The 16,178-nt window shown below is 43.5% G+C and overlaps 1 protein-coding gene across 2 annotated transcripts in view; it reads right to left on the reverse strand.

Annotated features, from left to right (window-relative positions):
- Nucleotides 1-2,818: 2,818 nt before the first annotated feature.
- The window catches only part of MPZL1 (myelin protein zero like 1), a 48,296-nt gene continuing 34,936 nt past the window's right edge, over nucleotides 2,819-16,178 (reverse strand). For both annotated transcript variants that reach the window (XM_059720596.1, XM_059720597.1), the window contains one exon: nucleotides 2,819-7,407. In XM_059720596.1, coding sequence (XP_059576579.1) covers nucleotides 7,306-7,407 — 102 coding nt within the window. In that variant the 3' untranslated portion in view covers nucleotides 2,819-7,305. The remainder of the gene's footprint in view (nucleotides 7,408-16,178) is intronic.

The following is a 16,178-nucleotide window of genomic DNA, read 5'->3' on the forward strand; positions in this document are numbered from 1 at the left end:
TGAGTATGCTTTGTATTTTGCCTTTTGGGAGAAACTGGTTCTTCAATGATTGGCGGCCTAGCAAATTGTCAGGACTAGTTCTGGCATCCATTGAAATCTGACTGCTGGCAAGGTGACACCCCTATACAAATTAAAACAAGCTCTTGAAAATCTAAGACTAGTCCTTCAAAATTAGATGCACTGTGTAGTAAGTGCAAGTCTTACCTACCAACTGTCATATGGCATTAGAGCAGCACTCTTGCTTTCAAGACCATGACTCCTGTGTTTCTTTCCCCCCCACACCTCCTTTTCTAGGACTGTGGTTTGATTCTTTCCATTGCCCCATTCTGTATTTCTTCTGACTTGTTTTCTTGCAAGATGCACGAGGCCTCCTTTTCTGCTTTTGATGATCAGTTTCCATTTGCATTCTCAGTTGGCCAGTGCCCATTGCTGTCCAATTTATTTTGCAAAGTAATTTCTGAGCATTTAATTGGCCATTCACTTTATAGGAGTGGAGAGAGGCTGGCAGAAGCCTTTCCAATTGCTATCATTGTAATTTCTTGTATCCTCAAAAATAAGGAGCATTTATGAGTAAGACTGTTGCACAGCTCCTCCCCCCCAATCCCAAAACATTCAGATAGGATCTAGAAAATGTGCCTAATGCAAGATAAACCCCCAACTGCAAGGAGCTTGCAGCCAGGAGAGAACTCACTAGGAAACACAGGAGTCACCTTCCTATTGTGGAATGAAGTAGTGGTCATGCATAATGTCTACACACATGGACCAGGTGAACTGCTGCATCATTACTCCATTAAATTGTATGATAGTTAAAACCAAAATCCTGAGTTCCTGCTTTAACCATTACCTGCTCCTTCCTCAATACAGCATCCTTAGCAATTCAAAAAGCACTGTACTAACCATGCCCATCTACCAGAAAGTCACCCTTTTCCCCGAATTATGGCCAGCGCAAAGCAGGGAGGTACACAGCCAGTTCTAGATGGTTAAAGAAACAAAGCAGACCACTTTCAAAGAGTTGTTTGGGTTTCACCATAAAGCAGAGGCCTGATTACACTGTAGGAACCCCCATAAAAACAACAGAACACAGGCTCTGATCAGCATGCAAGGTGCTTGTGAAAGACACCTTACTCTCTCCTTTTCCCAGGTTAAGTTAAAAGAGCAGTGATGGCTCTACACCAGGGGTGGGCAAAATGCAGCCTGCAGGCCAGACGCAGCCTGCCAGACCATTCTATCCAGCCTGTGGGGCCCCTAAAAAGCTTAGAAAATTAATATTTATCTGCCTGTCATGCAGCCCTCAATGGCTTGCCAAAACTCAGTAAGTAGCCCTCCGCCCAAAATAATTGCCCACCCTTGCTCTATAATGATTGCAAGTTAAAATTAAGCTAGAAATTAAAATGTTTCTAACCTGTAAGGACAGATGTTCTGAACCAGCCTTCCAATAGGCATAGCATGAGCCACATAAAAACCTGAGATAAATAAATAATCCCATTCCTAAATGTATGCTTCAATGTAGCTGCTCGCAAGAGCAGGATACTGCAGTCCAGTATATAAGGTACTTCAGTCTGGTGTTTCTATACGGTTCTGTAGAAAGCCCATTGTTGTGTATTAACAGCAAACCAGGGTAGAGTCTCAGGTCATACATGCTGTGTTTCATAAATTTTAAGCCCAGAAGGGACTCTGTACTCTAGTCCAAGCTTTTTAACAATTAGCATTTGCTGAGGCAGGCTCTCCTAGCGGGGAGAGCTGTTTAACCACTGACCTATTTAATCTAGGTCAGGGGTTCTCAACTTTTTTACTCAAGGCACTGCTCAAAAAGTGCCACATCTTAGTTTCACTTGTTTTTAAGTGCAGATAAGTAACAGAGCAATTCTTTGGTGGCAAAGAACTCAGAAAGACCACAACAGGTCAATGTTTTGATGCTATGGATTCCTATTTGAAATCTCAGGGTTTATCTTGTAAATCATGGTGCAGGAGTCTGCATATCTAACACTAATTTTAGCACTGTATCTTTTAAAAGGATCATAGGGCATCCTAGATTTGAGAATCACTAATCTGCCATATTTACCTGAATCCAAGACAACTCTTAAATTAAGATGATCCCCCAATAATTAGACTGTAGACATGGAAAATGTATACACTGGTTATAATTTTCCAAGTATAGAATTATTGGAGCATTGTTTTAAAATTTGTCATCCCTTCCCTACCCCACCCTCATTGCTGCAGCAGGGAGACAGGCCCACTGTAGTGGGGAAGGCAGTGGATAGGAAGGGGGGCAGTAAGCAACCAAAATCAGATCCACAGCACCCCCTTCTCCCCCTGCAGCCTTGTATTCAAATCCAAGATAGGAGAAAAAAGATCTTTATGTTAAATGGTGGGACCTCATTTTTTGAGTCAAGTAAATAGTAAGTACTTTTTGTCAACAAATACTGAAAAGACCTCTGCTAAGCATGTTTCTCTCTTAGTTGACTGAAGTCATCCCACCTGTTATTCCTAGGTCTGCTACCAACTTGCTGAGCAAGTTGCTGCATACACCACTAACCAGTTCCTGTAGCTTGACCATGAAGAGATCACCTCCCAACCTCACAAGGAATCCTGCATTTTAATGTGTGCACGGTACTCCTAACACCCCTCCCCCACAATAGTTTCTCCAGCCATGCAATATGTTCTGATACCGGGTCTCATATCAGTTGGAGAGAAGTGGATAACATTTCCTTTGGAGAGTCTGAACCTGTACAGAAGGCAACTTTTGTGTTTGTCTCCCTCCTCCATCCCAATCCATAACCAGCTCTGATTTGTGCAACAGATTACAACAGACAAACAATGGAAAAAAAAAGTGTATTAAAATATTCACAAGATTACAATAGAAAACATGAAAGTCAGTTCAAGAAAAAAAAATGTCCAGTACAATTGTGTCCAAATCAGATGAATCTATTAAAGCAAAGCACAAAGAACAATTGCTATCACTTGATTTTTCACAGCCTTAAAATTTCTATTGGGAGCCCTGTGGTGTACACCTGGCTTCCTCCCCACAAAGATTATACACCCATTTTAGAGGCGTTTGTCCTGCTCTTTCTATCCCCCAAAACTTGGCAGAGCATTGGTGTGGTTCCTTCTCATTTGAGGAAGGTATTTTCCAAGTCAATGATTTGCAGGAATGAGGGGACCTGTCTTTGCCCCAACATGGGGACAGCTGCTTTGGAAGGAGATAAACAAGACTGTACAGCACATTCACCCCAGAAGGCAGTGAGCTTACAAACAATTTATGTTCCAGTTTTAAAAAGTGCAGAAATCCCTTAAAAATGAAAGGGTTTATTAACTTTGTGCTATTGCGAAGAGGGGAAATGGAAGCCTTAAGACAGGTATGATAACTGAGTATAGTAGTTTAATGACATGGTATCTCACATATCACATTGCATGTGGTCTACATGCTGCCACCCTAGGGGAATGTGACTGCCCCCAGAAATGTCAGATACTTTCCCAGATTCTCAACTAAAGATCTATGAAAAAGGAAAGCCCACCACCCTTTTCACACACACATACTAGAAAAATCCTTCATTTGGAGGTCCTAGACAAATATAAGAATAATGTAAACTCTGAGCAAGATTTAGAAACAAGATTCTTGGGGCATTAAAACTATGAAAAACCAGAAGCCCCCCCCCCCCCCCCCCAAACACTGGAGAATGCACTCCAGAGAAATGCGACCCTTAAGACTGTATACACAAGCACCAAAAGTTATGAGATGCTCAGCCAAACAACCTGGGTTTTTTCTTTTTAAATCCTCCAAAGTCAGGACCTGAAAATATCCAGTTTGAGATTGCCTCTCACATTAACAGGGATACAGCTGCTACCCTGTTCAGGTTCTTAGGACCATATATACACCAGAAATACCAAGGAGATTGTGGCAGAGCAGTTAAGGTGAAGTCAGAGGCACAGTGAAGTCTCTCTACAGACTCAAGCTTCAGGCCACCTCCAGCTGACCCAGCTGTAAAGGGTATCTAGCCATTTGGGCTGGCGACTCAAAGGATACCAGGTATGATGCTGACATCAATATCTTGTGTGCCTCCTGCTAAAGAGAATGGTGCACTTTACCACCAACAGGCTACTAGGGTTGGCTCTGACTCCACCTTAGCCCCAGACACCTGCGTGTCCAGAGCTGCAGTCAACCCCTGGCCTAAACTTGGAAAAGGGCTAAGGAAATTAGAGTCCAGAGCTCTCAGTTCATTCATACTAGTGCTAGTAACGTCCATCCTCAGGGTACCCTGCTTCTCCACTCTCAAATATATTTGCTGGCAGTCACCAAAGAGTTAAAGGAAGGCTGGCAGTTGCCAGGAAAACACTCTGCCATTTTAGCAGTTCCAGTGAGCAGCAGCAAGTTTTAAGAGGGGAAAGAAAGGTCAGATGAAAGTAATATGATCTGCACCCTTTACCTTCCAAAGGTGCAAATTCTAGCAGCCAGACCCTGGGGAGGCAATCCCACAGGGTGTTTCTCTGCAGTGATGACAAGGTCTGTTTTAAAACTGAGAAACCACTTCTCTTGACAAACAGAAAAAAAAATGTGCATTGGCAGTTTTGTGCTGTGACACATTAGGTCCCCCTGGGAAACACAAGGCATTTGTAAAGTACAGGCTTCCAACACAGCTCCCTCTGCTCCAGTTATCCAAGAGTGGCCCCCATCATGACAGTACAGAGGCATGAGTTGGACTGCAGTATCAAAAGAAGCTATGAAGGGAGCAGAAAGCAGCTCATTCATTCAGTTGCTCAGAATGTGGAACAAACTTGTAATACCAGACCCTGACTGCCATTTCACTAGAGCACCACTCACGCTTCCATGCATATAGTAAAAGGGACAGCTTTGAGCTCTCACACCTGTAGAGCAGCCTCATTCTCCTTTCTGATCTCCAGCCCATTACTTCTGCAAAAGAGAGTCTGCCTATCCTTCAACAAGACTGCCTCCACACACACAACACTCTGTTCATCAGAAGTACTCCCACAGGGGCAAGGAGCTAGCAGTAACATTGCAACAGAACTAGAGATTGAGAACTCCAGCCCCCAGTCTCTCACCTCCAAAAAACTGAAAGCCCTTTAAGGTCTGCACTTCTTTCTTATTTGCAAAACCCTGGGGAAGAGTACCAGGGAATTCAGAGGAAGTCAACGAAGCACGTAAGAGTTAAAAGTTCACCATCAGTCAGGAGAGCATCAGGAAACCTATCAGACATCTGGGTCTGATGACATTAGCCACCAAACAAATAGGAAGTCAAAGAAGTTCAAAGTCAGCTCACTAAGTCATATAAGAGTCCACTTCCACTAACATAAGTTACTACTGTTGATAAATAAGACTCAAAGCTAAGATAAGCCAAGGGAAAAGAAGCTCAAAGTATGTATGGTCCCATATTGCCTCAAGTCTCCCACACTTCAGTCTTACTAAATTATAGAGCAGTTACAACTTAGCAGCAGTCTTTTTTCCAGAAATGGACTGCTGTTCATGTTTCCATGGACACAAAAATTTCAATGTCCCTAATCAAGCAAAAATAAGAGCTCCAACTCATGCCACCTGCTGCTCAGTGCATTTGAAAGGCAGCTTGTTTTCTTCTAAAAGAACTGAGCTACACTTTGAAAACACTCACTCTTGCACGTTGCTTATGTTAAAGAGGATCTAAGAAGCCTTGACATGAATCTCTTCAGCCTGGGTCAAGCTCATACATTTGCAGTTAGACAACGCCAATCACAGGAGAGTTCCCCCAAGGGCAGAGTAACAGAGTCAGCAGCACATGGAGGTGGGATTGGGCTCAATTTTTTCTAGCAGAACACAGCAGAAGAATCTCACTGAAGCAAGGAAGACCCTTGTCCTCAAATAGCAGCAGGCTTGTGACAGTCCATTCATCACACTTCTCTCCCTTGCTCCAATCACATGTTAGGCGAAAACAAGAATATGAGCAGATTACTGCCAGTAGCTTTATCACTTTCTTTCCCCTCTAAAAAGTGCAACACCATCTCCATGAGAGCTCCCACTGCTTGAAGGACAAAATGACCCAGGAAAGTCTCACAGGAAACCTGGCATCTCATGAAAGGGCACAGCATGATCTGAGGGAAATCACCTGGAAACTTAACTTCCTACTCTGCTTTAGCTTCCTTATGAAAAAGTAGTGGCTTTTATCTTCAGGGCACAAACCTCAGTTTACCAACTTGACCTCTATGCCTTAAAAAGACTGGCTTCTGTTATGTACAGAAATTAGACCTAAAAGTTGACAATTATTTAAAAGGGTAAAAGACATTTCAAACAGTTAGAAGTTGCCAGGCCCTTGATACCTTCTCTCTTCTTTCCTCATACGAATTATGAGTTCTTCTAAGGAAAAGGGTTCATGTTGGGGATATGAAAGGTTAAACAATTGTTTAACCAATAAGCCCAGTGATAAAACGGCTAGCTTATTGTTTAGCTTGGGGCAGGGTAGGAAGGGAAGCTGCATGGTGCCCCAGCTGGAACCAGAAGGTGGCAGGGCAGGCAAGAGGGAGGGAGAGGAGGAAGACAAGAAGGGGAGGGGAGGGGAGGAGGAGGGGGGAGGAGAAAGAGGCAAGGGGGACTAGTCCCCATAGCCTAAAAGGAAAACAGTAGGTGGCCTAATGACTCATCAATTAGGTCTTGCCACCCACCGCTGCCCCCCCAACCCACAAGGGCCAGAGAACTGCTCCTAGAAGCAGCTGTGTTTGAGCTGCTGTGTTATCGGGTTAACTGTTTAACCAACATAATTACAGGAGGTTAAACTAATCATTTTTAAAATGATATTTACATCCCTAGCTCATGTATTCAATGAGATGCAGGAGGAGTCCGAATGAAAAGATAAGTGGTACAGAAAAACATTCCAATAAGACTGGAGACAGGGGAAGGGACAACCTTCCTCATATCCCTCTTAATAGGAAAGTCACCCTCCCCCCACAAAGAGAAAGGTCAGGTCAGTCTAGAATCTCAAGCATTTTCCAGTTTTTCCATTCATGATTAAGATAAAAATATTTTTAAAACCATGATGGTTGTGAATGTTCACTTTCTCTCTCCTTATCCTAGATACAAAAAAAGAATATTGGCAATTTATAAGCAGAATTCTTACCACATCTTAACATGCAACATTAGTTTCACTTCTGTACAATTAAATAGACTATTTACACACAATACATATATATCTTTCTCTCTGTATCCACATGCATTGGTCCTAGGCTAGGGCATCAAAGGCCACATGTGAGTTCTCTGGGTCACATTTCATTCAAGCAATTCCAGTTTAGATGCGCGTTTTGCTTTGGATTGGTTGGGACTTCCTCTCAGTTCTTCCAAATGTCAGCATAGACCACGGACTCAGACTTGTTGATTTTGTCACTGTGTTGCCCTCCAGAGTGATCTAACTGCGCATATATAACTGGGCCCTAAAAGAGAAAAAATAGAGAATTAGTATTTTTCAGAACAGGTTGCACTTCCCTTGCCTTACTGCAAGCAACACAGCAAACAGAATTACAGCAAACACCCAGCCCCTGTAATGGCCAATGGTACCTCAAAGCAAGTGGAATGAACCCTCGCCTACACAGCAACTCTAATCTGCCACCTTGCTCCCCACCAGCAGACCATGGAGCATAAGATCTTCCCTTTAACTGAACTGGCAAGCATGTGAGGAATGCAAAGCAAGATCCAAAGTTCTGAAATGTACCAGCATTTCCTTAACATATTAACCTGAGTAGAAAATAAGTAGCTCCATCAGATGCATTCTGGATCTTTACTATAATAAACGCATTGTATTATAGATTACCATGGTGTGCAAGAGTTCACTTCAGGGTTGTTGGTCGTAGCTGTGTTGGTCTAAGGACATAGGCAGACAAAGTTCTTTGGATAGATATATCTTTTTATTAGAGCAACTAAATAGTTGGAAAAAATGTTCTTTGCAAGCTTCTTCAGGCAAAGGGAAAGTCTGTTCAGAGTTCACTTCATGAACTCTAACTCGTGATCCATGCAGCTTCCCTACCGGAACAACTGGAGGATCAAAGAACAAGCAGAGCAAATGAGTTCCAGCCTGCAGCTGATGTTGTGACATGATGTAGCCACCACTCTAAGCCTTGTACTAATGCCAGTACTTTAAGGAGGGGCTACCAAGAAACACTTAAGACAATGCAGTACATGATGCTCTTTCCCATTCCATCAATCCAGTCTCCCAGCCAGATGGGAAAGCAGATCTAAGAAGTCCTGGCCACTGGGATCAAGGCTTCACCTGGCAATCTGAAGAGCAACTTTAAGCCCAATAGAAATCTATAGTGGAATATGGCCAGAATATCTTGCCCACAGTTCAAGCCCAGGCATTCTTCCTCCATACACCTCTCAACTATTATGATGATCCAACCTCAAAGAGCTGCATTTTCCATAACCTTGAAAGGAATCCTCATGCCTGGTGTGTGACCCACACCATAAGAACTGGACACACAGATGCAGATCAACTAATTTTGGTTCATCCCCCGCTAGAGGGCAGCAAAGCACACAATGATTAAGAACAGCAGCTGCTGCTTCAGCCCACTGTGAACAAAGCCTGTGCCTTGACATAGCCTGCAAGAACACGGAAGCCAATGCTTCCCAAACTTTTCCTCAGCTTGACCTCATTTCTTTTGCATGGCCCCTCACTCCCAACCTGCAGCCCCCTGGTCCTACCAGTGCCCCTCACTCCTAACCCGCTGCCCCCTTCCCCTACCAGTGCCTCTCCCTCCCAACCTGCAGCCCCCTATTCCCCACAGGTGCCCCAGAGCCAAGGCCTGCAGCTCCTCTTTCCCCCTCCCCACTCTCCAGCAGTGCCCAAGCCCAAGCTGCCGCTTGCAGGAGGTGGCAGCTGCTGCAGCCAGCATAGAGCGTATAGAAGTGTGGAGCCCAGCTCCTGCTCCTCTGCCCACCCTCATCCCATGGGCGGCACAGCCTGAACAGAGCTGTGGGAGGGAAGATGCAGGCTCCCTGCTGTGAGCTTAGGGCTGTCTTTCTGCTGTCCCCCTCAGGGGCTCCATGGCCCAGCAGGCAGGACCTGGCACAGCCACAGCTGCCAAGCTGAGGTGCCCCTTGCCCACCTGGCAGCAGCAGAGGCACAACTTGGCACCGCTGCAGCTCACCTTGGCGGCCACAACCATGCAGCGCTCCATCTTGTGCTGGGTCCTACCCACTGGGCTGTGGAGGCAGCTCTTGCCTGAAGCTGTTCCAGTCCCATTGCAGCCCCACTCCCCACTATGGGCGCTGAAATCTTGCAACCCCAACCACCAATGTTGCAACTCCATTTGGTGTCACAACCCACCGTTTGGGAACTCCCGATGCAAGCAATTACTCAAGATGGGGACAGATCTGGAGTGCTCCACTTCCTAATAAGGGGTATCTGAGGAACACGCAAAAAGCTGCAAAATGGTTTAAAGAAAAGGAAAGGGATATGCCTACTTTGCAATGTTAGGACATTTCACACTTGGTCAGTTATGCGAGAGGCTACTGAGCGGTCTCAGCAGTCTCTGCATTCAGCAACACTAACAATCCTATGTCACCTGGAAAAGACAACTGATTGAATTTGTTTGTTCCTTTTGGAAAAATCCTGCATTGCTACAAAAGATCTGAAACCCAATAAATTTAAATCTGTGGCTCAATAATATTTCCTCTTTCTCAGTTCCAGTTCACTTTTCAGCTTTCCCTCTCTCTCTGTCTGGATGCTAGTTCACTTTACATTCCCAAACACCTCCTGTGAGAATTCCCCTCCTTCCCAGAAGAGCAGGTATACATTGGATAGAGCTGACTCAGATATCCCTACAATCTATCACCCAGAGTAAACTGAAGCAAAGAGTGGGACAAAAGTCCACCCCTCTGGAGCCACCATCGCTTTTATGAAAAATAGCTCTTGCGTGGTGCAGCTGCTACCACTCAGCAATTTTTCCAACCACAACAGGAAAGGGCTCTTTCCAAATACTACAGCCCTCTGGTGGGGACTTGCAGTTAAACTCTCTCTGGTTCAAGTATTTGTCAAACTACATTAAAAAGCTCATACCAAATAAACAACAACAAAAAAAGCAAGCAAAAAGAGGTAAGTGTGGAAGGAAGGATACTGCTAGCCTTCCAGAGGCAAGGATGCTGGATGGACATGCAAGCTAAATAAAAACTGGGAGGTGGTCTCAAATTAAATTTTTAAATAAAAAATTACTGGGCAATAGCTATGACTTCAAAATTCTTGGCTGCTAGCAGTGATGTGGTTCTGGCTCGTAGCATTAATGCCAGAGATAGTTACCACTTACAGTTCAAATGCAAAAAAAGTGCACTATACTTCCTGTACAAGTGCATTAAATTGTGCCGCGTGACCCTAGAACTCATTTTCAAAGCATTTGACAAACTCCTCTACTCCTCAGACATGCTTGAATTAACAAATGTAAAGATGAGGAATAATACACAGATGCTTTGCAAGATTCCATCTAGTAGATTCACTATCACTGTATTTACTCACATACCACCCCCACCCCCCTTCTCCCAAATAAGATATGCTCCTTGTTTTGGGAAGGCAAAATGAAGAAAAAGATTCTTTCCAAAATCTTAACTGCCACAACACAGACTCACCATGGCTGAGGGCCACATGCAGCCCACTCCTTAGGACCACTCACACTCTCGGTGCAGCTCTAAAGTTACAGGTTTTACTATGTTGCGACTGCTGCCAAGCCCTCAGAAGCCATTCCGGCATCCCCACTCCTTTAATCCAGTGCAGAAAGAAGTTTCCAGTTTAAAATACAACCCCCTCAATTTTGGAGGGATAATTTTTTGGGGAGAAAGTGTGTATATTATGTAAGTAAATATAATAATTGATTCAGATCATGCTCTCTGATGATCATGCATGAGTCTCTGGAAGGAGCTCCATCCTGATAAGTAACACTGTCTTCCAATCTGCTGGGTAACTGATCAAGCACCATGTAGTTATTCCCAAGAAACAAATGCAATCATATCAGTAGATGCCACTGCAGAGGCTTTTATCATGTGCTTCCAGGACTTTACCAAGAAAGAACTAATGAAACACCTCTTTGTTCCACTGCAAAACACTCAGTTAATTTTGGGAGAATGGAGAGAATGTATCAGAGATTTAAAAGCCAAACAATGGTCCTTATTAGAATTTAGTTTGAAAACTGATGTGGCTACTAGGTGTTTATACCTAGACTGCCATGCAATATTGTCTTTTATTATGCAAAATACACACACATTCCTAAGCCTAAAGTAATCAAGCACAATGTTGAATTAGTCAATCTTTGTGACAACAGTTTGCTCCACAATCTGGCAAGGCAGGGGAAGGTAGCAAACAGTGACATAAGTCTATAGAGAAAGTTGGTCAATTCAAAGCTTTTAACAAACTCCAAAAGGAGTCTTAATAGTGTCATGACCCAAGGGTATGATTTTGTGTGTGCTTCGGCACTGCAGAATTACTTCCCGCCACGAGGAGCTTTCTTTGCATGGTGCAATTCTCAGTTGCAAAGAGAAAACCCCGGTGCAAAGGAGTTCCTGCCACCCACATGCAAATTTGTTTCCCCACTATTGGCTGTTTCTAAATTATTCCCACATGGCAGCTAGCGATTGGCTTGCTAGCTGTATACTAGGCTTGAGCGGTTTCCGCCCAAGTTGGAGGAGGACTCCACAACCATCTCGTGGAGGAAGAGAACTTCACATCTCGTGAAGAACTCTAAGCGCTGTGGAGCCTAACAAACCCAGCGTGTGCCTTAAAGAGGATACAGGGGCCTAATCAACCTCTAGCTTCTCCCCGTCGCCGCCTGATCCCTCGACATACCCTTCCCTGCGCGCTTTCGGTCCACGGAGCCTAGCAAACTTTGTGTGTGTGTGTATCCAGAGCTCTTTCCGGGTTTAAGAGGCTCAAGTTTTCTATGGGTCTTGTTCGAGCGAGTTTTGTAACTGCAACTTAAGCGAAGCTTTTCCTGCCTGCACTGCGACCATCTACGGTGTAAGTAAAATAATCTTTAATCAATTGCTACGAGTCCGTGCCTAATTCTAGTCCGCCGTCCTGCCTTCCCCGACCCACGTGCCAGGGCTGCTGGCCACAGCCCGCCGCGTGCCCCCAAAGGCCTCGGACTACTCCCGGCCTGCACAAATAGAAGGTTCAGTGCTATTATCTTAAGTGCTAGATATGGCAGGACTGGCATTTCCCTTCATGATTCATTCTTAATCAAAAGAACAATTGCACTGCCTCACATTAACCAAATATGCTTAAATAGCTTGCATTTCAAAAGGAGCCTGCAAAGGAAGAGAACCTAAAGGGCCACTATCTTGCTAGAAAGTTGTCAACAGAAAGCCATGAAAGTAAAATTGCTGGACTGACAGGGACACTAAAACTAAACTCAACACAACAAGGATCCTAGTGTTCTTTGTTTAAAATCCAAAGTTCTATGCTAAAAATTCCAAATTCTGATTAAAAAACCCTGAATCCACATTTTTCCAAAATTAAATTAAAATTCCACTACATATATTGGTATCAGTTGAACTCAATGTTTTATTGACATACTTACCATTTTAAAGCAAACTGGAAGCCTACAAGTGCCTCAATCATTAAAATAAATTCAGAATACCTATAAATTTTGGGTTTTAATTTTGATTGTTTTTATCATAGAAAGTCAGAACTCCCTCTGCCCCCTTCACTCACCAGGACACTGGTGCAACTGCAGCTGTCCCTCCCACTGCTGTGTGGTGCTGAGCAGCCCTGATATGCCAGTGCCCCTCCCATCCCATTGCCTCGCCACTGCCCATACCATTGCCCCTCACTCCCGACCCACAACCCGCCAGCCCTGCCAGTGCCCCTCACTCCCAACCCACAGCCTCATGCACCCAGATCCCCAAGTGTGTGAGGAAGGAGGTGGGTGTGAGGAAGAGGGTGGGTGTGGGCACAAGTGATGCATGGGGGGGTAGGAGTGGGCACAGGCAATGTGTCAGGGGGTGAGGGGGCATGTGCCCCCCCCCCCCCGATTTCTGTGTCCACAGTGGAGTGCAGGACTGTACCCTTGCCAACCAGAAGCCACCTCCAGGGTCCAGCTGGACCGCCATGCCACCACAGCTGCCAAAGTGAGGCACAGCAGCGGCAGCATGTTGTGCCCCCCACTGCTACAAGGTGGGCAAGGGGTGCCTCACCTTGGCAGTCATAGCAACACAGCACTCCCTCCCACACCATGTCCTACTTACTGGACCAGAGAGGCAGCTCCTGCCTGGAGCTAGTTCAGTTCAGCTGCAGCGCTGCGCAGGCATGTGTGCCGCCTGTCCTCCTGCCGCATCGCCGCACACACACACAGCACTGCCTACCCCCCACTCCCTCCAGTGCCAACATACACTCCAAATAAACTAATGGCTTCTGGAAATGTCTTAAAGATCTTTGTACAGGACATTTGTGAATGTGCATGCTCTATTTAAAAGTTAATCACTAAAGTAATTCTATCTGGTTTTGATCTACCAAGCCGATTAAAGCCTGGGCATAAGCTATATCCCAGGGGTGAGGAGGTAAGTGTGGGTAAGTGTGCAGGCAACGTGACACTACAAGTAGATTTTATAGTCAATGCTGCTTCTCCCTCACCAAAAGGGTTTGCAGATTTGAGATAAAGTAGCTGAGTACTCAAAGCTGGAGATTACCCACTGTGACAATATTATTTGCCTTCAGATTTGTTAGAACTCAAGGCATCAAGCAGGTCAGTAAGAGTTAACATGGATCCTTGCACTGAAGAAGGAGAGGCTACAAAACATTCTTTCCCAACATGTTTGCTAAGAAAGAAAGGATGGTGACAGCAGATTTGAGTTATCCAATTCTCTAATAATTCAGAGAATCGGACACAGCTTTGAATGTATGGGTACCTTTTGACAAGGAATTGATACACTGTGGGCTAACCTGAGATATCTCTTCTACATAAGTCAGAGTTAAACATTTATAGAGAACTTGTTCAGAAACTATCATCTACAAGCAGGTCCCATGGTCTAAAGTGAGATTGTGCAGTAGCTTAAAAATCTGCAATTGTCCAGCTATATAAGCTGCTCTGTAAATTGAGCAATAGTTTAAATACAGTAAAGCTTTGCTATCCAGCATGAGTGGGGTAAGGAGGGTGCCGGTTATCTAAAAATTCTCGTTATTGGAATTAACACGACAGCAGCACAGAGTCATGGATGGTGGTGGTGACTTCCACTGTGTGCAAACGCTTTCCCCGCCCCATCCAGCCGACCAGGTGGCGCCTGTGCAGCCCACATTGGGGAGCCGCTGCCCTCGCCCCCCTGGCCCTGCTCAAGAAATACTTCATGCGCATGCCAGATGATAGAGTACTCCTGTTAGTAAAATGCCGGTTAACACAGCCTTTACTTAAAAAGAAAAAGTGAGAGAGGAGAGAGAAGATAAGAGAAATAAGTGAGGTACTACCATAGATGAGTAGAACTGCACTGACTCCTGAAAGTTAAAAGTGACCATTTGAAGAAACTAACCTTTCAGCTTCATAGATAACCTTCAAAATATCATCAGTTACCAGGTTAAACCAATGCAGATTCTGTCCAAATTTACTGACAGCCTGAAAACACTACCTCTGAGATGATAACTGTCCCCAAACAGATCACTGACTCAAGTTTTATTTAATTTAAACAGTCATCATATGAATTACTTTCAGGATGGATGGGTACACACTTTTAAAAAATTATATTAAAAAAATTTTAATTCAGCTGTTTTCTCTTTAAAATTAGCCTGTTCAAATTATATTTGCAACTATGACTGGTTTTAAGGACTACACTATTAAAATTGTAATAAAACGCAACATAAAAAGATGTGCTACTTAAATGAGCCATTTGCAAATTGCAATGGGTTCAAGCAGCAGTGGCCAACCCTTGTGGCATAAGCACCATAAGTGGCACAGGCAGCCTTTTTGTGTATGCAACAGGTCAGGGAAGGGAAGGGACAGGCTACCCAGAAGCAAACTGGGAAGGACACAGAAAGCAGAACATTAGATTAAGCAGGGATCATAGAGTATAGAGCAGAAAACAGGGCAGGAAATCAGGCTGGGAAAGGGGATCAGTGATAGATGGGCAGAATGTGAGATTAATTTGTGGCACCCATGCCAAAAAGGTTGGCCCCCACTGGGTCAAAACATGCTGCTTTTTAGATTCCAAACATAATGGAGGAGAAAACATTAATTTTTAGATCAACATAGGCATTATAAATATATTATAGTGTCATGTACTGCATTCAACATCTGTATTATTTCAGTTTTCAGAATGGGGCAAGGTGAATTTATATTTTTTCCAGGTATAAATAATTGAGTTTTGTTATGTAGAAGGGCATTTGCTCTTAATTTGGTTTCATTTTAGCTAAGCAGCCATAAAAAGGTTATGTTCTCATTTGGGCTAGCTCATTTTAAGCTGGAAAACTGATGGGAAGTTGAAAAAGTAGCAAAGACTGGAAAAAGTAAAAATCTATTAATAAAATCAAGTCAGAGGATATTTACTAATTCTATAAGCATGAAGAACATTAGGCCAGATTCTCAAAGGTATTTTATTTAGGCACCCAAAACTGAAGCTGTCCAATTTTGTATATCCCATTAAGTGTTTCAGTAGAGTAAATACCCAACTCCTATTTAAGTCAGTGCTCAGGCACTTTTGAAAGTACTACTGAAGCATCTCTTAATTTTTTACAAAGGTATTTAGCACCATGGTGATCAGAAGCCATCCATCAGCTCACTAACTACAGTCAATACTTCTTTTTATTAAATTAAGTCAGTTTTAAATATAAAACATGCTTGTTAGTATTTTTTCTTATGCAGCGTGCATATTTCAAGGAGCTTTAACTTTATTTAATATAAGCAACTGCTATTTTATTCATTTTAATGCAATTCCAATTACAGCTTGGCACAAAAAAGAATTGTGAATGATGTACTTCATTTTTTTTTTTTTTAAAGAAAAGCAAGCATAAGAACCTAAATAAATGTATAAGCTATGAACTGCTCAAATAGGCATATAGACAGTATCTCCTTACAACTAAAAAGAACATTAAAATGTACTGTGGGTGCTATATTTAGTTACAAATTAACATGCTGGCATGTTCATACCAATGAGAATGAACCTTTCTTCTAGAAAAGAAATAAAAAGTGCAAAGACTAAAAATCAGTTATTTAAATCAATGTTTCTTGCTTGTTGATTGTAA

This window comes from Alligator mississippiensis, chromosome 1 (genome assembly GCF_030867095.1).
Source record: "Alligator mississippiensis isolate rAllMis1 chromosome 1, rAllMis1, whole genome shotgun sequence".
NCBI classification, from domain to species: Eukaryota; Metazoa; Chordata; order Crocodylia; family Alligatoridae; genus Alligator; species Alligator mississippiensis.